Genomic DNA, 23112 nt, shown 5'->3' with positions numbered 1-23112 from the left:
TTCTCTCCCCTGAATCTGGGCTGGCCTGTGACTTACCTGAGCATTAGAATGAAGCAAAAGAGATGTACATGACCTTCAGAGGCCTTCCAACTTCTACTATTAACCTCTTGGAAGAGAGGGCCAGGTGAAGAAGCCAAGCTAACCTCCTGGAGGATAAGACCACAGGGAGGAGATTAAGCCAGCCCCACTGCCAAGCATGTGAGTGAGGCCATCTCGAACCTTCCAGCCCAGCTCTGCCTCCGACGGAATGCAACTGAATAAGTGAGTCTAAACCAGCGGAGGGACAGCAGCAGTGGAGCTGCCCAGCTAACCTGCAGAGCTGTGAGAAATAATAAATCTTTGTTCTTTTAAACTGCAAGTTTTGGGATGGTTAATTATGCAGCCAAGGCTAACGGAAACAGATTGTGTTCTGAACTTTCCACATAACTGCACAGCATCATTGCCATGCTATTAATATATTTATTAAACTTCTTTAGTCTGCAACCATGGAAAATCAGTTTAAAGAAAAGGGAGAGGCATTAGAAAGTTCCTGGGGTACTTTAAGCTACGGAAGGTAAAGCTGGGGAGAGAAGTGAGGGCCACTGTGAGCGTCTCTCCAGAAAACTGCCATTAACAATCAGTGCTAATGACTTCTGGACTGCTAACTTCAAGTTCTCAGGGACCCTGAGGACTCCTCCACCTTGGGCAGCACCTACTTCCGGAACACTCAGCTATGATGGGGGAGGGGCAGGACACGGAGACAGGAGACAGAAGGGAAACCAGCTGTAAATTGGTGGAAGTCTAGTGTGGAAGCCAGAACCGGGTAACTCATCATGGCCTAGGCCTGCTTTTCCACTGCTAACTATGTTTTGATTTCCCCAAACTTCTTTTCCTTCAAATCTTTTTGTAACTAATGTACCAAGTCTCCTTTTAATAAAGGGGACAATCTGCGTGGGGCCACTTTGGAAACTGTTAACAAATAGAGCAACGTTGTATATTTGGCACAACGCAACTGAGTCTGTCCAGGTTTTCTGTGCCAACGGGTCTCTGAGAGGGCGGCTTGGCAGTTTTAATCAATGGCTTAAAAAATGTTTGGGGTGTAGACAAGAAAGGAGTTGTACTAAAACGTGAAAAGGGGTTAAAGCCAGAGTAACAGGTGTTGTGAACAGAGGGAAGGAAGCAAGAGCCAACGTGTGGACTTGCGACTGTTTCTGGGAACCGCGACCAGCGCAGGTGTCAGGAAGAGAACACAGAATGTCGCTGGCTGGAGGGCTGCATCGTTCACTGGCCGCCCCCTGCAGTGGCCGGTGCCCGGGGCAGAGCATACTAGGACGCGGTGAGCTGGCGCCCCGGGCGGGTGGGCCAGGGACCTGGCTGGGGGCCCCCGGGCCCCGCGCGCTGCACTGAAGCGGCCGCCCCCGCCGAGCCGGGGACCGGAAGCGCGCGCGGGAGGCGTCTGCTCCGGGGACTGAGGCGGCGCCTTCGCCTCCCGGCTGCCGCAAGAACGCGGGCCGCCGAGCCGTCGGCGACATCTTGCTCGGCAGGAAAGCGCGCGGAGAGCGGGCGGCTTCTGGCTGCTGCGCCAAGCGCGCTGAAGACCCGCCGGGCGCCGCGGGGTCGGGGGCGCAGGGCCAGGCCGGCGCCGCACGAAGGAGGTAAGTCGGGGCCGCCCCTCCAGACTGTCCCGACTGCATGCCGCGCTCGGAGGGCGATCCCAGGACCCCGAGGCCGCCCCGCTCCCCGCGCCGACATCTCCTTCGCCTCCCTCCTCCACCGCCCATCTCCCGGCTCCCGCTGCCTCTGGCTTCGGACATCGGGAGCTGCTCTCCCAAGAGACCCCCAAGTCCCCGCAGCCGCGGCCCCTCGGTCCGCCCTCCCTCCCCCCACGGCCCAGGTGCCGAGGGCCCGGGTCCCTCCGCCCCTCGGCCCCACGCCCCGCCCACCTTCCCGGCCCGCCCGCGCCGCGCCCGCCCCCACGCTCCGCCCCCGGCAGCGCTGCGCCCGCCCCCACGCTCCGCCCCTCGCCCGCCCCGCCCGGGCGGGGCTCCGGGTTTAAACGTCGCGGCGGGACGGAGGGGCGGGAGCTTCTCTGTGTCGTGTCGCGGGTTCCGTAGGGCACCATGTTCGACACGGGCTGCACCAAGTTCTCGGGGAGCGCCGTGAAGAGCGAGTACATGAAGCGCTACCAGGAGCCGAGCTGGGACGAGTACGGGCCGTGCTACCGCGCGCTGCGCCACTACCGCCTGAGCCGCCGGCTGCGGGAGCAGGCGCACGAGCCCTGGCCCAGTGACGACTGGGGCCCGGCCCGCGCCTCGGACGACTCGGCGGCGTCGTCGTCGTCGTCGTCGTCGTCGGGCGCCGGGGGCCACGCGCCCCAGTGCGCCCGGGCCTCGCCGCCGCCGCCGCCCGCCGAGCTTGCGGCGCGGGAGGGGCCGGAGCAGCGGGAGCGCAGGGCCCGGGAGGAGCAGGGCGCGGAGGCCGCGGAGGAGCCGGCGCTGCCAGGTACCCGGCGGGGGAGGGCGCCGCGAGGGGCCCGCTCGCGGGGCTGGGTTTGCTTTTGCTTTACATCTGAACTCCCCAGCTGTCTCTCGCAGCGCTCAGGGCAAAATCTTTATTTAGGGAATTTATTGTTTGTTTATTTGGTTCTGGTAAGGGAAGAATACGCCTCACCTGACGAGGTAAGGAAGGTGTCGGCCGGAAGGTGTCGGCCCCGCCTCCGCCCTCCCACCTTTTATTTCTGTCATTTGAGCCAGCTGTACACTCCATTAAAGTGCCGCTGGCGACGTCCCGGGTTCAGTTCCTCGGGGCATTGGTGGCCTCTGAGGCACTGAAAGCCCATCTGTTTATTTCTGAGCGCCCATTTGTTTAGGAGAGGAGCCCAGCTTTTGTTAGCTTCTCCCAGGTGACCGCAAGAGGTTAAGAATCCCTGAGCTAAGCGTTCTGTCTTGTGAATGGGGCCGTTGTTTTCTGTATTAGCTCCCTGACCGCGCCGCGCTGTCCCTGGAGAATATTTTGCATTTGTTTACGCAGGCTGTTGCGTAACTCCTAGCTGGTGGGAGAATATTCCTTGTAAGTGCTGGGTCCTCTCCGCGTCTTGCCTCCCACTCAGCACAGAGCACCATTCCTCAGGCCGCTGCTGTGTGCTGGAGGAGCCGGAGTTGGAAAATGGCTCTTGCCACTTTGCATTTCCAATGTGCATCTGCTGCTGCAGCCATGGCCCTGCACCTTCTCCCCTGCCCGGAGTATTGCAGAGTTGGGGGCTCTCAGCACGTGAGGCGGGTGGGTGTTGGCAGATGCCAAGGGCCAGGCTGAATGGATGCCTCAGATAATGCCTGGAGTAACCCCTGGTTTCTCCCCGCTCCTCTCCCAACGTTGACCAGACACTGTCTGACATCACTCAGTTTTAAAGAGACTCTAATGAGAAAGATAACTAAATAACTAAAATTACCGAGAGCTTGTCCGGTCACTGACCGTAGACTATGGATTTTCTCATTCAGCATTCAAAAGAGTTCTAAAAGGTAGGACCATAGTTTTTCTCAGTTTTATAGATGAAGAAGGAAGCTCAGGATAAATGATCAGTGACTTTATGTTTGCTTGTTTACCGAATTGTAAGTGGTTCGCAAACTTGCATCAGACTCGTCCCAGCTTTTCTGTGAGACGCGAGGAGAGGAGGTGTGGCCTGCGCGCCAGGCTGCTTTGGTCTCGTGCTGCTTTCGGCTGCTCTCAGTTCACCTGGGGCACAGCCGCCGCTCGTCCTCCCCTTACTTGTGACTTCCCACCAGTTCCTGACCTTTGGTGGAAATTCGAACGGTAGAAGGTGGAGAGGGTAGGGGCACTGACCTACCAGCTCAACTCTGAGATGTTCCTTATGGGACTGAGTGGGCTTTTCTCTCCCCAGCTCTTCTTCATGATTTGTGAAACAGCTGTCAGTTATTTCCATGCAAATATAAAGGCAGTTTTTAGAGAGCATTGTGGAATGGATGTAGCCTGTCTTTGCAAGAGTTCGTGAGTATTTTGGTTTCCTTAGGGACACTGAATCCTCCCAGGGACTAAGGTGATTATTTCTTCTCTGCTAATGTGTCTGGTTTAGGCATCAGGGAGAAGAAAGGACGTTTCTGCTTTCAGGACTCCCAATCCCAGCATCTCTGGCTTTGCTCTTGCCTGTCACAGCCCCGTTGATACCTGTGTCTGGCAGGAGTGGAAGTCCTTGTCTTTAAGTGGACGGTTTTATATATCAGAATGATGAGCACATGAGTTTCTGTAAAGCATAAACAGTTCGGTTTTGTTCTCACTGTATGTATACATAGAATCACTTCGTTCTGTATGGCTTAGTACAAGGATGCAGCAGCCCCCTCCCTCCCCGCATCACACTCACACACCAATTGCCTTCTCCTTAAGTGACCGCTCCCGACTCCGCTGGTTCTTCCTTTGGTGTGTGTTTCTGTTTTTCCGAGTAATACGGCTTTTATTGACACTTCTTGATTTTTTTGGTTTTTAGCATCCTGTTTTAGCTTTAATTCTTTTCATCGATCTCCTAACCCAGACACCTGGCCCATCCCCACACCTGTTCAACACAGTCATAGAGTTTGTCAGATTCACAGTCAGTCCCTGCAGTACTGTGCCCCTGGAAGAGGTTGCTCACAGCTGCCCTGTATTGTTTGCCACGATTCCTTTTTCTTTCTTTCAAAATATCATCAACACATCAGGTTCCCTATCAATCTCGACATCTTTTGAGATTCCTCCTGGGGCCTCTGACCTACTTCCATCTGACCTGGTTGCTGCTGCCCAGTTGCATCTTGGGAAGCCCTGGGCCTCTACCCCGGGGACCCCCTGGCTGCTTTCTTGGGCAGGTCCCTCTGTTGTGTGGCTCTCACATCATCTTCTTTCCTGGTTTACACCCCCACCCCAGGTGGAGATTACCTGAGAAAAAGTGTGTGAGAGATTAATTTTCAGAGACCTTCCACGTGCAAACATTCTGCCCTCACAGTTCAGTGGGTTGTGACTGGGCATGGAATCCTCGGCTGGAAGTAATTGTCTCTGAAAAGTGGAGGCATTGTTGTCTAGTGCTGCAACTTCTGATGTCACTGTCACGGTCCCGTGGCATTCTGACTCTTAATCCCTTGCTTTTGGGGTCCTCTCTTTGTCCTCTGTGTTCTGAAAACTCTTCTCGATTGAGGCCTGTTTTCCGCCATTGTGCTTAATGCATCCTTGCAGTCCAGCTCATGCTTTGTAATTCTGGGACGTTTTCTTGAATTGTTCTCTCTTTCTTCCTTCCTTTCTTCCACTTTTCTTCCTCCTTTCTTCCTTTCTTTCTCCTTTCTTCCTCCCTTTCTTCCTCCTTTTTTCCTTTCTTTCCTTCCTTCTCTTTCTTTCCCTTTCTTTCTGTTCCTTTCTATTCCTTCCTTTCTTCTTTTTCTGTCCCTTTCTTTCTGAACTCCTTAGTTGGATGTTGGACTTCCACAAGTTTATCCTATGAGTTTCCACCCCTCAACCCACTCCCTTTTCCATCGGTCTTTTTCTCTCTTTTTTTTCTGGGCAGTATTCTCAGCCCTCCAGCTCTTCTATTTCTTATGTGTGGGATCCTATATATTTTTTAATATAAGAGCTGTTGAATTGTTTTCTGGGCTTTCCTCCCTCCCTCCCTCTCCCTCTTTTCATTTCTCTTTTAAAAAATAGTATTCTTCTCTTGATTTGTGTGTACCTCCTCTTCTCTTGCTGAGGATATTGCTAGGAGTTTTTTGTTCATTTTCTTGTGTGCTTCTTAGGCACAGTCTCTGTTTCCCCTCCTTCCCGCATTTGTTTCTTTGGCTTGTAATCATGACTTTTCTCAAATGATCCTTGGCTTCTCGATCTCATTTAAGAGATGGGTCCTAAAAAGCTTTAGGGAAGTTCCCTGTGTGTTGGATGTGGGGGTGGAAATGCTTGTTAGCTGTGACGTTCCTTCTCTCTGCTGCCCACAACACTTAGAAGGGCGTCTATAATGTCTCCAATTCCTTTCTTCATATTCACATTTCTTTTTAAATGAGATGTAATTTTTAACTAGTTACACATATGCATAATTTAAAAAAATACACTTAAAATGAAAAAGTGATCCTGAGCCATTCCCCACCCGTGTTGCTTGTTCCCCCGGGGGCTCCTTTCAGCTTTTCACGTTTCCTTCCAGCACTGCGGCCAACGCTTTTCTCATTCATGCCAATCTGCTGCCTATTTCATTTTAAACAATTACGTATTGACTTCCCTGTCATGGAGATGATTTAGCGATGATTTAGCGCAAGATCTCAGCTTGGCCACCTCCACCCCCAGACGTACACCAGGGCCTGTTTTGTCCCATGCTAGTAACTGTATAACTATGTCATTTAAGCACTATTCTGTGCTTGGATGATCAATGCTATGTAAATGTTATTTTACAGGTAATCCATGTAGTACATTCTGATTACATTTTCTTTGTTATTTGTTTTTCCTAGAGTTCATCATTGCTTGACTTTTATTGTATTTACTTTTTGGTACTCTCATGACTGATTCAGCCGGGAATAGTCTAGTAGTACTGTGGAACTTGGCATATGCTCGACATATTAAGTGTTCTACTCGTTTCATTATTTTCCTTGCAGACTTTTTTTTTTTTTTTTTGGAACCTTTGACTTTCCTGTTTTAATTTTGACTTCATGCTGTCCAAAATGACACAGCTGTCAAATGGGGGCATCTCCTCGCTGTTTGCCTGAGTATTTCTTCCGTGTACCTCCTCTGTGTGACCCCTGTCTTCCAAATCGCAGGTCTCCCTGTGTATTGCATGTCCCTATCTTTTGGTGGAGCGCATTCTCTATAAATCTTGAGAAATGTTGAAGGAGAAGAAAAATTTTGTCACCTTGAATGTCTCAACCGTGCTGTTATCCAAAGGCCAGATTGCCATTTTGGCAAGATAGAGAATTCCTAGCTTGGAAATGCCAGTATTTGAAGTCATTACAATATTGAGTCCTGGGGTTTGGTCTCACTGTTGAGAAGTCCCATGCCGATCTGACACTTTTTTTGTTAATATGACCTTTCTTTTTTGAGGGGGAGTTTTAGGCATTCTCTTTATCCTAAGTGTTCTAAAATTCTGTGTTTGTGTCACTTTTCATTCATTGGGCTGACAACTTGGGTCTTTTTCATCTGGAAACGTTTTCTTCAGTTCAGTGATATTTTCTAGTACTGTTTAAAAATTTTCCTCAGCCTTATTCATTTTTTTTTCTTTCTATAATCGTTTTTAGTTGGATGGTGTACTTCCTGAATCAAACCTAACATTTTTATTTAAACATTTTTTGATATTGGAATTTTTGGTTCTATTTTCTGGGAGAACTCTTCAATTTTGTCTTCTAGATTTTCTATTGAAATTTTAAATTCTTCCATTCTAGTTTTTAATTTCAGAGAGATTACTTTTTTTTTTTCTTTCTGTCCCAAGTGTTTAAAAAAAAAATTACATCCTATTCTTTCTGGATTTCTTTTAACTGCACCCCCAAAAAAGGTTCTTAAACATCCTTTGAGAGCACGGTTATATTCCCAGCCTAGTCTTTTTCTCTCTATTTTGTTCTCTTGTTAGAGGGTGTACTCAGTGTTTGCTCTTAGCTTGTCTGCTTATATTTAAGAGTGAAGCTTGAAGATTTCCAGTCAAGATAGCAGAGTGGAAGGACCACGAGCTTGCCTCTCCTCACGACTACAACGAAACCACAACTGAATGTTAAACAACCATCAAAAAAAGACTGGAACCTAGAAAAAAGATCTGCAACTGGTAACATAAAGCGGGAGCCACAGCAGGATGGTAGGAGAGGCGTGCTCACGATATAATTGGGCCCCATACCCCCTGGGTGGGTGACCCGCAAGCTGAAGATTTGCTGTGTCACAGAGGCCCTCCCACAGGAGTGAGAGTTCTAAGTCCCATGTCAGGCTCCTCAGCTCAGGTCCTGGCATTGGGAAGAGAAAGAGACCCCAGGACATCTGGTTTTGAAGGCCAGGGGTGCTTGGCTCTGGGAGCCTCATGGGACTGGGGGAAACAGAGACTCCATTCACTTGGGAAGCACACATGGAAATTCACGTGCACCAGGTCCAAGGACAGAGGCAGTGATGTCATAGGAACCTGGGCCAGACCTGCCTGCTGGATTTGGAAGGTCTCCTGGGGACGTGGGGGACGGCTGCAGCTCACTCAGGGGACATAAAAGCTGGTGGCGGACAGGACATTCCGGGAGTGTTCATCTACATGAGCTTTCCTGGAGGCTGGCATCTTGATTAGATCATTAGCACCAAGACCTGCCACCCAACAGCCTGTAGGAAAGCCTCAGGCCAAACAACATGCGGGGTGGGAACACAGCCCCACCCATCAGCAGACTTCCTAAGCCACAAAAGCCTCTAGACACAGCCCTGCCCACCAGAGGTCCAGGACCAAGCCACACCCAGCAGTGGGCAGGCACCGGCTCCTCCTGCCAGGAAACCTGCACAAGCCTCTAGTCCAGCCCCATCCACCAGGGCAGATACTAGAAATAAGAAAACAATAATCTCAAAGCCTGTGGAAGGAATCCACAAACACATAGGAAGATAGACGATATGAGGTGACAAAGGACTATCTCCCAGGCCAAGGCACAAGATAAAATCCCAGAAGAGGAAATAAGTGATGAGGAGATAGGCAACTTAGCTGACAAAGAGTTTAAAGTAGTGATGGCCGAGGTGTTCAGAGAACTCAAGAGGAGTATAGATGCAGAGAGTGAAGTTTTTAGCAAAAAGCTGGAAAATATAAAGAATACCCAAACAGAGTTGAAGAATAAAATCACTGAAATAAACAGTACACTAGGAGGAACCAAGAATAGACTAAATGAGGCAGAAGAATGGGGACCAGTGAGCTAGAAGACAGATTAGTGGATATCACGACTGCAGAACAACAACAACAAAAAAGAATGAAAAGGAATGAGGATAGTTTAAGAGAACTCTGGGACAACAGGAAGCGCTGTAATATCTGCATTATAGGGTCCCAGAAAGAGGAGAGAGAGAAAGGACCTGAGAAGATTTTTGGAGAGATAATTACTGAAAACTTTCCCAACTTGGGAAAGGAAATGGTCACCCATGTCCAGGAAGTGCAGAGAGTGTCACAGAGAATCAACCCAAAGAGGAACACACCAGGGCACATAGTCATGAAATTGACAACAGTTAAGGATAAGGAGAAAATATTAAGATTAGCGAGGGAAAAGCAACAAATAACGTATAAGGGAGCTCCCGTAAGGTTATCAGCTGATTTTTCAGCAGAAACTCTACAGGCCAGAAGGGACTGGCATGGTATATTTAAAGTGATGCAAGGGGGAAACTTACAAGCAAGAATATCTATCCAGCAAGGCTCCTGTTTGGACTTGATGGAGAAATCAAAAGCTTCACAGATAAACAAAAGCTGAAAGATTTCAGCACCACCATTGTTCAGTAAACAAACGTTTCTTAAGCAGGGCTGTATTATATGCAAAGCATTGTGAACATTTCTGTACTTGGGCTTCTGGAGATTCTTCAACAGAATGAAAGATTCTGAGTCAGAGATCTGATTCTTAGCTCAGCTGATGTATATACACAGGACGCTTTGTTCAGGAAAGGTACCTCTCAGGTTGCTCTGAAGTGCAACTTCAACAGCAGGGCTCTAAACAATGCATCTACGCTGTCATTTAAAGACTGTGGCCCAACTGACCCCTGCGTTAAATCAGAGCTACTCAGGAGGAGCTGCTCGCTCTGCGGACCACTTGTGGAGCTGTGAGGTACTTGGCAGCTCGGATCAGTGTTGTGACCCAAATGTATGTTTTGTTTTGTTTTGTTTTTTACCTATTATTTTTCAACCATGTTGCTCAGCTCTAGAAATAAAGTAAAAGCAGGAAGAGAAATTCCCTTATCATATTATGTTTGTATCTTTATAGTGAGGGGAGACGGTAAGAAAATAAGCATTTATTTACTTATTAAGATAATTGAAAGAAATACTGTGAAGATAATAGATTTGGGTTGTCAAGAACCCCGAATTTTTGAGAAAGTGATAAATAAGCTGACCTCTGGGAAGTCATGTGACAATGTGGGCAGAGAGGGCATTCCCCACCCCCAGCTCTGGAGTATCCACAGTTGCAGACAAAGCAGTTCAGAAAACCTTTCCTCTCTCAGGCCTCCTGGTCACATCCTCACATCATTGGCTGCAAACCATGCTTAATCCTGGAAGGTCCTTTAAAAGTGCATGAGGCCTTCTTCATGACTGCTCACCATCTAAGGCTCTTCTACCTGGATCATTTTGGAAATTCATTCTAGTTTTTAGCTGCTTGTTTTTCATTTTATTTTGTTTATTTGAAAAGTTCTCAATACCATGCTTTACTTTGGTAACAAAAGGATGCATTTCTCAGAGGGGAAACAATTACATACCACGTGGGGGGCACTGATCCCTCTCCACCAGTCAGAGATGTGGGAAGGAGAGCTGGGCCCTCAACACGGTGCCCTCGGTACCTGGTTCAGCTAGGTGATTGGTTCGGTGCTGGGCCCGTGATCTGACACATTCCCACCACGACTTGCCACGAAGATTTTTTTCTAGACTTTAAGAATAGGCTTTTTCTAGCAGGTTCAAAGCTGGAAGCTTAGGGGTCAGGAAGTGTATTTCCTGCCACAGGGAATCTCACTGTCTAATCAACAAAGAAGAATCTTCCACAGGATTCCTGTTTACATCAGTAAACAAATTCCCTTTTAAATTGTTACATAAGCTAATTTGACATATTTCTAGCTGCACAAAAAGCAATCTTCGTAACACTCATTTTTTCAAATTCAAATCACATAAAATGAACCAGTTGACTTTTTAAAATAAATGTATTTCCCATGTTCAAGACTTCAGACACTTTATTGTTTGACAGGATAATATTACATAGAAAATACTTTTTTTTTTCATTTTATTTCACATCCCCTCTTGCCCTACTCTAGTAAGGCAATCGAGAGGAGAGTGCTGAAAACTTACTTCACAACAGTACTGGGTTTGGATAACAGTTCACCTAATAAATATGGCAAGTCTTGGATTCCAACCTGTGAATCAAAGTTTATATAAATAAAATATGCATACTTTTCTATTAAATTATTATTTTGTATTTGTTTATATTTAAGCTTCTATGAAATTTCTCTCTATATTTCAAGAAAACATTCAGTTGTTTATTCTTGTTTTGCCAGTTCACTGTGTACTCCATTATTTAAATAATTCACTAAAATGTTGAATCAGACTTTCCCCCCTGCAAAAAAAGATTTCAGCACCAGCACACCAGCTTTACAACAAATGTTAAAGGACCTTTTCTAGTCATCAAATCGTAAGACAAGAGAACAAAAAGAAGAAAGAGAGAAAAAGAGAGACCTACAAAAGATTGCTTTGGCTGTTTGGGGTCTTTGTGGTTCCTTATAAATTTTGAAATTGTTTATTCTAGTTCTGTTTATTCTATTCTGAGGACTGTTGTGAGTATTTTGATAGGGGTTGCATTGGATCTGTGGATTGCTTTGGGGAGTGCAGCCATTTTGATAATGTTGATTCTTCCAATTCCAGAGCACAAGAGATCTTTCCATTTCTTTGTGTCATTTCAGTTTTCAGAGTATAGGTAACCTCCTTAAGTTAAGTTTATTTCTAGGTATTTTGTTGTTTTTTATGTAATGGAAATGTTTCTGCCAGTTATAAAATTCTGGTTTTTGAAGTGAAAAAAAAGTGAATGAAAGACTGCAAATGGCAAAATATCCTTTTTCATGGGTGAGTTGTATTCCATTACATATATATATGTTGCATCTTCATTATTCAACTATTGATGTGCACTTAGGATGCTTCCATATCTTGGCAATTATAAATAATGTTGCTGTTAACAGTAGGGTGTATGTATCTTTTTGAATTAATTCTTATTTTGTGGTTGGCTTTATTCCTTTGATAACTATGTAAGTTTAAAAAGCTAAAGCTCTAAACGTTCTTAGAAACAATGAACAGCAAATATATGTACATTTAAAAAAATGTGCAGTAAAAAAATGATCTATCAAGCCACAAAAGACATGAAAGAAATTTAAAACTTAATACTAAATGAAAGAAGCCAGCCTGAAAAGGCTACAAACTGTATGATTCCAACCAAATGACATTCTGGAAAAGGCACAGCTACAGAAGCAATAAAAAGATCGTGGTTTCCAAGGGTTTGGGGAGAGGAAGGGGAGGGATGAACAGATGGAGCACAAGGGATTTTTAGGGTGATGAAATTACTCTGTAGGATACTATAGTGGTGGCTACATGTCATGATGCATTTATCGAAACCCATAGAATGTACAACATCAAGAGTGAGCCCTAATGTAAACTATGGTTGATAATAATGTGTTGATCAATTGTACCAAATTTGCCACATTGATGAGGGATGTTGAGGGCAAGGGAGTATATACATGTGGGTGGGGAGGGCTATGTACAAACTCTCCATATTTTCTGCCCAATTCTGCTGTGAACCTGAAACTGCTCTAAAAGAATAAAGTCTATTAAAAAAAAAAAAGTGAGGCTTGAAGAGCTTCTGGGGACTCACAGGGGAGCTTGTTGACTGTACCTGCATGAGGACCCAGCTGTTTCTCTAGGGGCTCCCCACATTCACATGTGCCCGTTTTTTCTCTTGTGTGACTTCTCCAGACAGTGCTCCTCCATCCTCCTGCCTGGGAGGGAACAGGCCTGGCTGTCAGCTTTCTGGGAGCAGAGTTGGGGAAAGGGAGGAGGGATCCCGTTCTTTACCATGTAAGCCTATTTCCAGGAAGGTGTCACCTCTTACTTCCACTGTGCTGGGCGCCCCAAGTCCATACCCACGCTAGTTCTCCCTCTCCAGACTGCAACCCACCTGCTTTCTGGAGGAGAGAGGTGCCACCACCTGGCACAGGGACTGGAGGAAGGGCTACTGAACAAATATCCATTGCTGCGTAACAGAATTACCCTGAAAACGAATGTTTTAAATAAACTCCAGTTCTTACTTCTCACTGCTCATGGTTTTTGTAGGGTGAGATTTGACCTGGGCACAGGGGCGTATGTGCCTTTGCTGCCCGCTAACTGCGGCATCTGCTGACAGCTCCAGGGCTGGGGCCATCTTCTAGGACACTCACATGTGACATCTTCGTGCGCCTGGCCTTCCTCAAAACATGCAGGCTGGCTCTCCTCCCAAGAGGACTTTACGACTTCTCACCAGGAGCCACGTGGTCCCTCTTTCACCCACTCTGTGCCCAGGTTCAAGGGGAAGAAGCACGGACCCTGGTCCTCAGCTGAGGCACATTCACGTTATGTTGTCAGAGAGCACGTGGGCTGGGCACTGGGGGATGCCGCACCTTTGGAAAGGCAGTCTGTCCCACTGGCCTTCTGGGGATTCGCATTCCTTGGTTCCCATTCCTTCTGGGGTTCAGCTATGTCCTGTGGCCTTTCTCCTGCAGGGAGCTGGCATTCATCCTGCTCAATCCAGTAAGTTACTTCTGCTTCTACTTTTTATCTTCCCAAATGTGTCTGGCATCATTGCCTCCCTTGCCCTTCTCCTGTGGGTTTATACCTTTTTCCGGTCCTTTAGTGAGGTTTTGGGAGGAAGGCACTATATGCACATGTTGCCAGTGCACATGTAACCCAGTTGGTTCGTTTATTCTATTTTTACTTATTTTTATTTTTCACTTTTTTCTTTCTTTATTAGTCTTGCTAAAGGTTTGTGAATTCTATTAACTTTTTTCCCCAAACAAACCCTTGGCTATGTTGGGTTTTTAAAATTATATATTTATTAATTTATGATCTTTTTTCCTTACTCTAGTTTTTTTCTGCTTATTTTTATAACTTTTTAAGATGGATGCTTACCTTTGATTTTTTTTTTTTACCCTGCCTTTTTTTTCCCTGATATATTGATTTTAAGGCTATAGATTTCCCTCTGATTATTGCTTTAGCTGCATTGTGCTTAATGAGGAAACTTTTGAAACATTTCTAAATAAAAGCAGGATTAAGAAAGGAATGCCAAGACTACTTTTTAAAAATTTTTTTTAAATTGTAAAATGCACACAAAACAACTTATCATTTTAACCATTTTCAAGTGTATACTTCAGTGATATTGAATATATTCACTCTTTTTGTGCAACTGTATGATTTGTTTTTGACCCATGCATTATTTAGAAATGTTTTTAAGGGGGCAGGATAAATTAGGAGCATGGGATGAACAAACTACTGTATATAAAACAGATACATAACAAGGATTTATTGTACAGCCTAGGGAGCTATATTCAATATTTTGTAACAACCTGTAATGGAAAAGAATCTGTATACACGTGTATATGTATACATGTATGTATAACTGAAATCACTTTGCTGTACGCCTGAAACTAACACAGTATTGTAAATCATCTATACTTCAGTTATAAAAAATTTTTTTTTAATTTCAAAACTAGAGATTTTATATTTGCAAACAGAGTAACCAACAAGGGAGTAATTTCCAAAATAGGCAAACAGCTGGTATAGCTCAATATCCAAAAAGAAAAGGAAAACCCAATCAAAAAATGGGCAGAATACCTAAACAGACATTTCTCCAAAGAAGACATACAGATGGCCAACAGGCACATGAAAAGATGCTCAATATTGCTAATTATTAGAGAAATGCAAATCAAAACTACAATGAGGTATCACCTCACACGGAACACTGGAGAGTGTAGAGAAAAAGGAACCCTCCTACACTGTTGGTGGGAATGTAAATTGATGCAGCCACTTTTAAGAACAGTATGGGGAGGTTCCTTAAAAAAATTAAAATTGTGTTACCATATGATCCAGCAATCCCACTCCTGGGCATATATCTGGAGAAAACTCTAATTTGAAAAGATACATGCACCCCAATGTTCATAGCAGCAATATTTACAACAGCCAAGACATGGAAGCAACCTAAATGTCCATTAATAGAGGACTGGATAAAGAAGTTGTGGTATATTTATACAATGGAATACTACTCAGCTACAAAAAAGAATAAAATAATGCCATTTGCAGCAACATGGATGGACCTAGAGATGATCATACTAAGTAAGACAGAGAAAGACAAATATCATATGATACCATACAATATCACTTATGTGGCATCTTAAAATATGACACAAATGAACTTATTTACAAACCAGAAATAGACTCACAAACATAGAAAGCAAACTTATGGTTTCCAAAGGGGGAAGGTGGGGAGGGATAAATTAGGAGTTTGGGATTAACATATACACACTACTATATATAAATTAGATAACCAACTGGGTCCTACTGTACAGCACAGGGAACTATCTTCAGTATCTTGTAATAAGCTATAATGGAAAAGAATCTGAAAAATAATAGATTTATATATATCTCTATTAAAAATATGTAACCGAATCACTGTGCTGTACACCTGAAACTAACATAGCATTGTAAATCAACTATAGTTAAAAAAACCAAAAATCAAAAAAACTGGAAATTTTAAAAAGTAATTTTTTGTTGTTGTATCTTGCTTTACACGATGGTCCGAGAATACATCCTATATGATTTTAACTTTGTAAATGTGTCAAGATTTGCGTTATGGCCTGGGATACGTCAATTCTTGTAAATGTTCCGCACGTGCTTGACAGCATCGTATATTCTGCAGTCGCTGGGCGCAGTGTTCTGTATATACCCATTGAGTCAAATACGTGAATTCTGTTGTTGAAATACTTTAAAAGATGAGTCTGTTCAACCAGACTTTCTGTGATGACGGACAGGTCCTCTGTCCCATCCAGCATGGTCGCCACTAGCTACATGCAGGTACTGAACACCTGAACTCTGATGAGTGTAACTGAGGGAACGGAATACTTATTTTTACTTAATTTTAGTTAATTTGAACTTATATTTATTAGCCACATGTGGTTAGTGGCTTTTGTATTGAGTAGCATAGTCCTAAATCAAGACTTAGTTTATTTTTGTCAGTTACTGAGGGGTAATATGATCTTCCACAGGAACTGGTGGTGAACACTGTTTTTGTTTGTCTGAAAATGTCTTTATTTGAAACTTCATTCTTCTGAGTAGGATTTTGGAAACACATACTTATGTACACTTAGCTTGTACCAGGCACTATTTCAAGAGGTTTATAAATATTTTATAGTGGTAAGTTCTGTTTCTTCTGTGTTTTCCGTCTTTTGTCTCCTGCTGCAGGTATTTTTGAGCTCTTGTATTTTCTTTGAGAACAGAGAGTAAACCCAGTTGCATCACTGACGGTCTTTCGGTGATGATCCTTATCTCAAGTCTTCTGGTCCTATCTTGTCTCCTTGTGGGCCTGGTCATCGTTTGCAGGACACTCAGTGACTGTGTTTGGGAAATTATCTGTAGGAATAATCTGAGGCCTAGGATCCCCAGAGAGGATTTTAGTTTCTTGGATTGGGTGCCTCTGAACACTACAGGGGTTTTTTGTTGTTGTTGTTTTCAAATTTTTGAGGGGGGAGGGGATTAGGTTTATTTAAAATTTTTTCTTTTTTTAACGGAGGCACTGGGGATTGAACCCAGGACCTCATACGTGCTAGGCATGCGCTCTACCACTGAGCTGTCCCCTCTCCTAACACTACTGTTTTTAACGTCCGCCCTTTTAATAATCCATAGTGAGGACTGTGGGCCCACTAACCCACTGTTACTGGCCTGGGTTCTCTGCTCCTCACTCTGCAGCCTGCTGTGACCTGGTCCTCCCACCCCGTGGTCCCCTGTCACCCGCGAGACAACTATCACTCGTATTCTAGATTAAGCTTCTCGAAAATATTAAAAGCTTGCTGATTTTAAAATGGGATAGACTGAAAATTATTATACTGACTTGGCTTCTGTACTTCTGTTTTAAGTGAAACTTGTGAATTGAGCTATAAGTGAAAAAGCTACTTTAATGAAGCATTATGAATTTTTCATCCCAAATATTTAAAGTAAATACATGCAAATCTACTTTTAAAGCATTCATCTTGTTTTATTTCCTTTTTGAAAAAGCACTGCCAGTGAAAGACGTGAAAGAAAAACGGCTCAGGACGAAAGAGACTGTCAGATTACCCAGCAGTACCAAGCCTCGGCTGCGACCAAGTGCCTTACTTGCTAGAAGAAGTCGGAAAGCAGCCAAGAACCCTCAGAGATCATCAAGTAAAATAAGAGAAAACAAGCATCCATTTGCTCTTTACGGGTGGGGAGAGAAACAGACAGATACGGGAAGCCAGAAAACTCACAACGTCTGTGCTTCTGCCCCGGTGCACGAGGTGGGTTCCAGCGACCCGGCTTTTCTGCTCTCCCGGGGAGGGGGAGGGCTGGCCACGTTCCTGTCACTGGCTGGCATCTCCTGTGGTCACTGCGATGCTTTGAGACAGGGTAGGTCTTAGTGGGTGATAGAGTGAGTGGGCCAAGGACAGCCGAGAACTGGGCACCTGATTTGCAAACAGGATTCAGGACGTTTGCTGCCTGGAGGGAGGTCAAGGGGCTTTGCTGGGAGTTAGCTGGTACCTGGGGGGTGTACGGACACCGAGCCAGGGGGAGAAGCAGTGGGAGTTGGGGTTCTCAAGCTCCTGGGGGCTGGGAGGTGCAGCCCAGGCTGGAGGCTGCCGGTCTAGGTTTGCCCCCGGCCCTGAGAGGCCCTGGCTCCGCCAGCCGCGATAGCTGGTACTCACCGCTGGCCGCTTTGTTACTGCTGGTTAGATGGCATCTCCTGCAGTTCCCAGCATCTGTCTAGACTCCCCTTTCCTCTTCCGGCTGCATTAGGAGGGCTTCTGTTTCCCCTGCTCACCCTGCCCCTCCGAGCTCTGGTTCTCTGGCTCAGCCCCGGCCCCTCCCTGTGCCATGTCCCGCGTGCGGGGCCGCACAACAGTGACGGTGTTAGCGTGAACACTGCCACCACAGCCCAGAGACAAGAATGAATGAAAAGAAGCAGGAAGTGCAAACTGTTTGATTTCTGATCACATTTTTACCGAACAGACTTCTGAGCTGTAGCAGGTGGTGGTGTTTGGAGTGATGGCTGAGACAACGGAGCTGGCCTCTGGCAACGCCGTGGGATTAAGCTGTACAGGGTTCATTGAAGGTCTTAGGTGGGAAAAGCCCTTGAGGCTCACTTTAGTACTTTGCTGTCAAGCATTTGAATTTCTTCAGTGGGATACTTATCCATCCTTTGTGCTAAGCAGTTCCAGTAGTTTTCCAGGGCCAGTTTCTCAAGACACATGCAGATTAGTTGCTTACATCCTTTTTCATTTACATCTGAAATTTAGTCCAGTGGACATTTTCTGTTGCTTAGTGTCTTTACGGCTGACATTTGGGTAAGACAGAAGCCAGGGGGAGTGGCTTTTCTGGAGAAGCTTTTATGCACAGAAGTCGTGACAACAGTGAGGCCGGCTTGCCTCTGCCCTGCTCCAGGTGACCAGCAGGAAGCTCCATTGTGAATGTTGTGAAAATTAGTGCAAAAGCCACTTGAGTTGACTGTACTTTTATTCTGACTCCACTCAGATTCACGAATCAGCATTGCGAGCCAGGAACAGGAGGCAGGTGGAGAAAAGGAGACTGGTGGCTCAGAGGCAGGGCGCTCACTCTGCAGACGTGGAGAAAGCCAGAAGGGTACCGCCGCCCTCCCCGGACAACCCGTGGATGACAGAGTATATGAGATGCTACTCGGCGAGGGCTTAAAGGAAGAGAGCAGCAGCTGCTCCGACAGCCTCTTTTCAACAGTGCAAATGAAAAGAAGGCAAAATAAAACAAAACAAAGGAAACTGGACACAGGTTCAAGAAACCAGCTGATTATGCAGGGTTCTCCCTAGGGAGTTTCCAGAAGATTGTTCCATTGTGACGAATCCTGGTCATCTACCTCGGCAGCAGAGTGACAGCTGAAGCCATAGACGTTTGGTTATATACGAAGGGAATTCCCTAAATCTTTGATATTCTTGTAAGGGTCTTGTTTTAAAGCATCTTAATCTTTTAAGATACACCAAATGCCTTTAAATGGCTTAGAGATGCTTCACACGCAGTGTTCTTTCCTACGTTTATTTTCATCCTGTTCTAGGTAACTTCTCAGATTCCGTGGCTGGTTAAGATCGTTCCGGCTTGCAGCGTAAGACTCATTTTCCTTATGTGTAGTTTTCTTTTTGAAAGATTATCAAGTTAAAAGTGAGTTTCAGCACTAACACTGCTTCCACGTACAGTCAAACTAGAACCTCGGTCGCTCCTAGAAAATCAAACTTTCTGTATTTCAGTTCAGCACCACTTCACGCAGCCTGTGATGTCTAAGAGTTCTCCGGGCTGGTCGAAGATCCTCTTTCCTCTTTAAATGATCACTTAGGCCGTGAGTAGTAGTTTAATATTTCAGGTGCATCCCAGTAGGCGAAGTGCCGGCACAGTGTGTTTAGAACACACCCTGGGGCGTCAGTCACTTGCCGCGCGCTGGCCTTTTGACACACACCCGCTCTGGACTTTCGCCTCTTCTCTAAGAGCTTGGCAATGACATTTAGAACTGATAATCTGAAGTTCCATTTAATACATGGAGATTGTCTTGCTCACTGGGGATGGAGGACGAGCATGAAGACACCCCTTATAGAGGTGGACCACCCCTGCTTTGTCTGCATTTTCCTCTGTAGAGCGCACTTGTGACACAGCCTTGATTGATGGACATTGTCCAGACTTCCGGTTGAAATATGTTTCTCCTAGCTTCCTAGCCAGTCGATCTTGGGTAGAGCTTCGTGTGAGAGGATGGTGGTGTGGGAACAGGCACAGATGTAAGTATGTAAATAACGTGCTCCTTCTCGTTCAGACATTTGCTTTTGAGGTAAAAAGTGGTTTTGCAAAACGCTGGTTTCCATCCAGCAGAGGGAGGGATCCAGAGGAAGGGTGAGTGCTAAACTCCTTACAGAGGAGAAGAAAGGTATTTTGCCAACTTAGCACGTGGAGATGTGGGAATGAAGCACGTGGAGACGTGTGCGTGAAACCCTGGTGGTCACTGTGAGACTGAGCACTTCCTTGGTGTTTTTACTCTGGGTCTTTGAAGTTTGATGGTCGATTTTTGGAACACATGTTTTTGTTCCTCATTAAACCTTCACACAGTATCATCTTACACAACTGTATTAAAGCTTTGTGGAGTCATACTGAAGAATCATGAACTTTTTTTTAACTTTAAAAATATTTGCATTGTTTTGAAGTGACTATGTAGAGAGCTCTCCTAGTCACTGAGATGTATATTTAATAAGAGGAAGTTTTATATGTTGTCCCAAACAAACTTGCTAGTAATTCTGGTGAATTTTGCTGTTATTATGGTCCTTAAACGTTACGGGTACTTACCGATGAAACCACCCTGGCGTTGTGATGGTGCAGCTGATTGTGGAAACTGTTCCTTTAAAACCGCCTCCTGCATGTTCAGTTTTAACCACCCGCCTCCAGTGTTCGCAGCATTGCATCTGACAATCTAAGAGAAGACAGCCCTGCGGAGTAGCTCAGGCCCCACACTGACAGGCTGCCTTAGGAAGCCAGCTCCCTCTAGACTTTGAATGAGCTAGACTCACTCTCCTTTGGACAAGAGACTCGTATTTAATGTGCTTTACTACTGCGAACTCTAGGCAGAGATCTGGGAGAAGCTAGCAGGCAATATTGGCCAGTTTTTTCCCTTTTTAAGTAGAGGACAGATGAACAAGATTTACAAAGCACCTTTAATGTGCATGAGCAATGAATGAATCACTGTGAATTAGCTGAGTCCCCCTCCTATGTCCAAGTCATTAGTTAGGGTTTCTTTCCTTTGTTTCCCTTTGGGGGTAAAAATTACCTCTTGAGCCCACAGAATTTTTTTGTTTTAACAATTTGATGTCCTCCTTTTTCCTTCTCATTCTGGGAACTAATGTGGTCGTGATCATGCTCCCATTTCTTGGGACAACTTACGAGACAGCAAACTAGTTTAAAGCTACCTTTCATGTTGAAAAATTGGAAACTGAAGATCCAGTGATATTTAAAATATAGAATTAAAAAATCGCTACATGAGACTCTCTTAAAAATTTTGGTTGTAAGTTCTTAAGTAAAACAATATGCCAAAAACATGCTTTCTGTGTTACATTATTAAAAGCAGCAGTAGCGTACTGAGTAACATGTAGCGCTCTGCTAGTCCCAGGTGAAGGAGAGTAAGTAGGAATCTGTTGTTTTTCTTTTAAAATCTAACAGACTGCTCTTACTTAGAAGGTGTAAAAATCCGGGTCACATCTGGTTCTATGTGTACTCCCTCACTGCTGTAAAATTTCTAAGCATATATTTGTGTATATATACACACACACACATACACACACACACATGCATATACATACACACACACATTCTTAAAGTTTGGTAAAAAAAAAAGGATATAGGTTGTCTTAATTGCCCACAATGTAGTGAGCACACATTTATGGCTCTTATGTAATAGCTTTGTCATCGTTGCATCAAAGAGAAATTACTAGTGACTTGAAAGGTGTGTCTGCGGGGTCAAACTCAGCTAACTGAATTGCATGGAAGAAGGGTGAACATACTAGGTCATTGAAGTGTTCAGATATTACTGGCGGAGGAGAGGGGCCAACCATGTGTTAGGAGTAAAAGGAGCTTTTCTTGGCTTCAGTGAAAAACAGTTTGGTGGATAGTTTTACATTTCACTGGACTAGGTAAAAAAAACCAAAAACAACTGGTGCTAATATTTACGTGGTCTGATTGTGTAGTTGATTTGGTATCAAACTGCCAATGCTTGACTCGTAAGGTCCTTACAATAGTCTTGTGATCAGTTACATAATATTTAAAAAGTGACCCAGAGTGTGGCCCGGTCTTCTCCAAATGCTTGCACTTGACATGGATGTTTGTACGATAGCATGAATGGGGGGCTGCCCGGTGTGCGAGGGGCTCTGCCTAGATTTCTGACCCAGATTTGCTCCCTTCAAGCCGGCTAGAATGAGATCGGGGAAGAGTTGTAGCTTTAGTATGTATTTCCATTTTGAAAGTCGGGACGCCTGAAGGAAGACAGGACAGGTCTCTTCTTGCATTTCTTTTGTAACGAGCAGCACTGTACTTAGGGCCGGTCTGCCCGTGTCGTACATTTATTTTGACCGTTCATTCACTCTCACATTCTGAAGGAACGAGGGCTGGGCTCTTGTAACCACAAAGCTCAGGCAGTGGAAATTCGGGGTTGTATTTTCTTAAAACTATGTATTGCTTTTAACTTATGTTTAATATTGCAGTTACTTGGTGAAAAAAATGTGAATAAAGTTCATTAATATTACGGGCTGAAACTTCTGTTTTGTGGGAAATAATTCTGATTAGTACATCAGCGGTTGAAGAAAATGGGTGATCGCATTGACTGTGGAGTGGATTTTACACTAGATGAACATTTAACAAAATGCATTAGGTACACCCAGGGAAAGACACCTTCCGTGTATACGCTTTGAGTTAGCTCCACGTTGCTCCCAGTCTTCCCCTCACTCCTTACTGTTTTGAAAATTACCACAGTAGTATTGCGCGGTTAAAATAACTCAGAAGTATAGGGTAAAAAGTGGAAGTTCTTTCAATACCACTCCCTCACCAAAATTCTGTACCCCTTCTTAGAGGACACTGGTGTTAAGTTTGGCGTGTAAACTTCCAGACCTTTTTTCTAGGCACTTATCTGTGGAGGTACATATATACTGTTTTATCCCCCACAGATGTGAAATAACGCTGTACGCTTCTGTACGTTTTTTTGTTTAGTAGCTAAGGGAAGATTTGGGTTCTGGGTAAGATGGGGTTAACACACACCCTCCTTTTCTCACCAAACTATAAAATCTGGACAGGATGAATGGCACAGCTATTCGAGGGCTCCAAGAATTAAAGAGCAACATGCAGGCTGGGGAGGAACACCAGAATTCTAAGGACCACTGAAGTGGTGTTTACCAGTTTTAAATTCCTCTCTCAGCCTTAACACAAAACAGTTCCCCTAAAAACCATCTCTGTAACCTATGTACCAATAAAGACTTTCTTTTTCCTCACATAAAACAAACAAGTGAACACAGTGGTGCAGAGATCGTGGAAAAAGCCTGGCTTGACAAACACGAAAGGAACAGATAAAGCTCAGAGCACGTGGGGGAGACGCCATCTATCTCTTCCCTCTCCTTTTCTCCACTTTTCATGTAGGAGCCCCCAGGGATTCCCCAGGCTGC

General features: G+C 44.9%; 1 protein-coding gene across 2 annotated transcripts; it reads left to right on the top strand.

Moving 5' to 3' along the window:
• Positions 1 to 1505: 1505 nt before the first annotated feature.
• Positions 1506 to 22202, top strand: CCSAP (centriole, cilia and spindle associated protein). Of its 2 annotated transcripts, XM_064487857.1 has the most exons (4): positions 1506 to 1634; positions 2094 to 2481; positions 16949 to 17208; positions 18440 to 22202. In XM_064487857.1, exons 2-4 carry the CDS (start codon positions 2100 to 2102, stop codon positions 18614 to 18616), a joined length of 819 nt encoding a protein of 272 aa, XP_064343927.1. In that variant the 5' UTR covers positions 1506 to 1634; positions 2094 to 2099; the 3' UTR covers positions 18617 to 22202. The 2 variants fall into 2 exon arrangements, with proteins under 2 accessions (XP_064343927.1, XP_031316700.2); XM_031460840.2 differs by lacking the exon at positions 1506 to 1634 and having other exon boundaries at positions 1984 to 2481.
• The last annotated feature ends 910 nt before the right edge of the window (positions 22203 to 23112 follow it).

The sequence above is a fragment of the Camelus dromedarius genome, chromosome 8 (assembly GCF_036321535.1).
Source record: "Camelus dromedarius isolate mCamDro1 chromosome 8, mCamDro1.pat, whole genome shotgun sequence".
NCBI classification, from domain to species: Eukaryota; Metazoa; Chordata; class Mammalia; order Artiodactyla; family Camelidae; genus Camelus; species Camelus dromedarius.
This window is presented reverse-complemented; position numbering and strand designations above follow the sequence as displayed.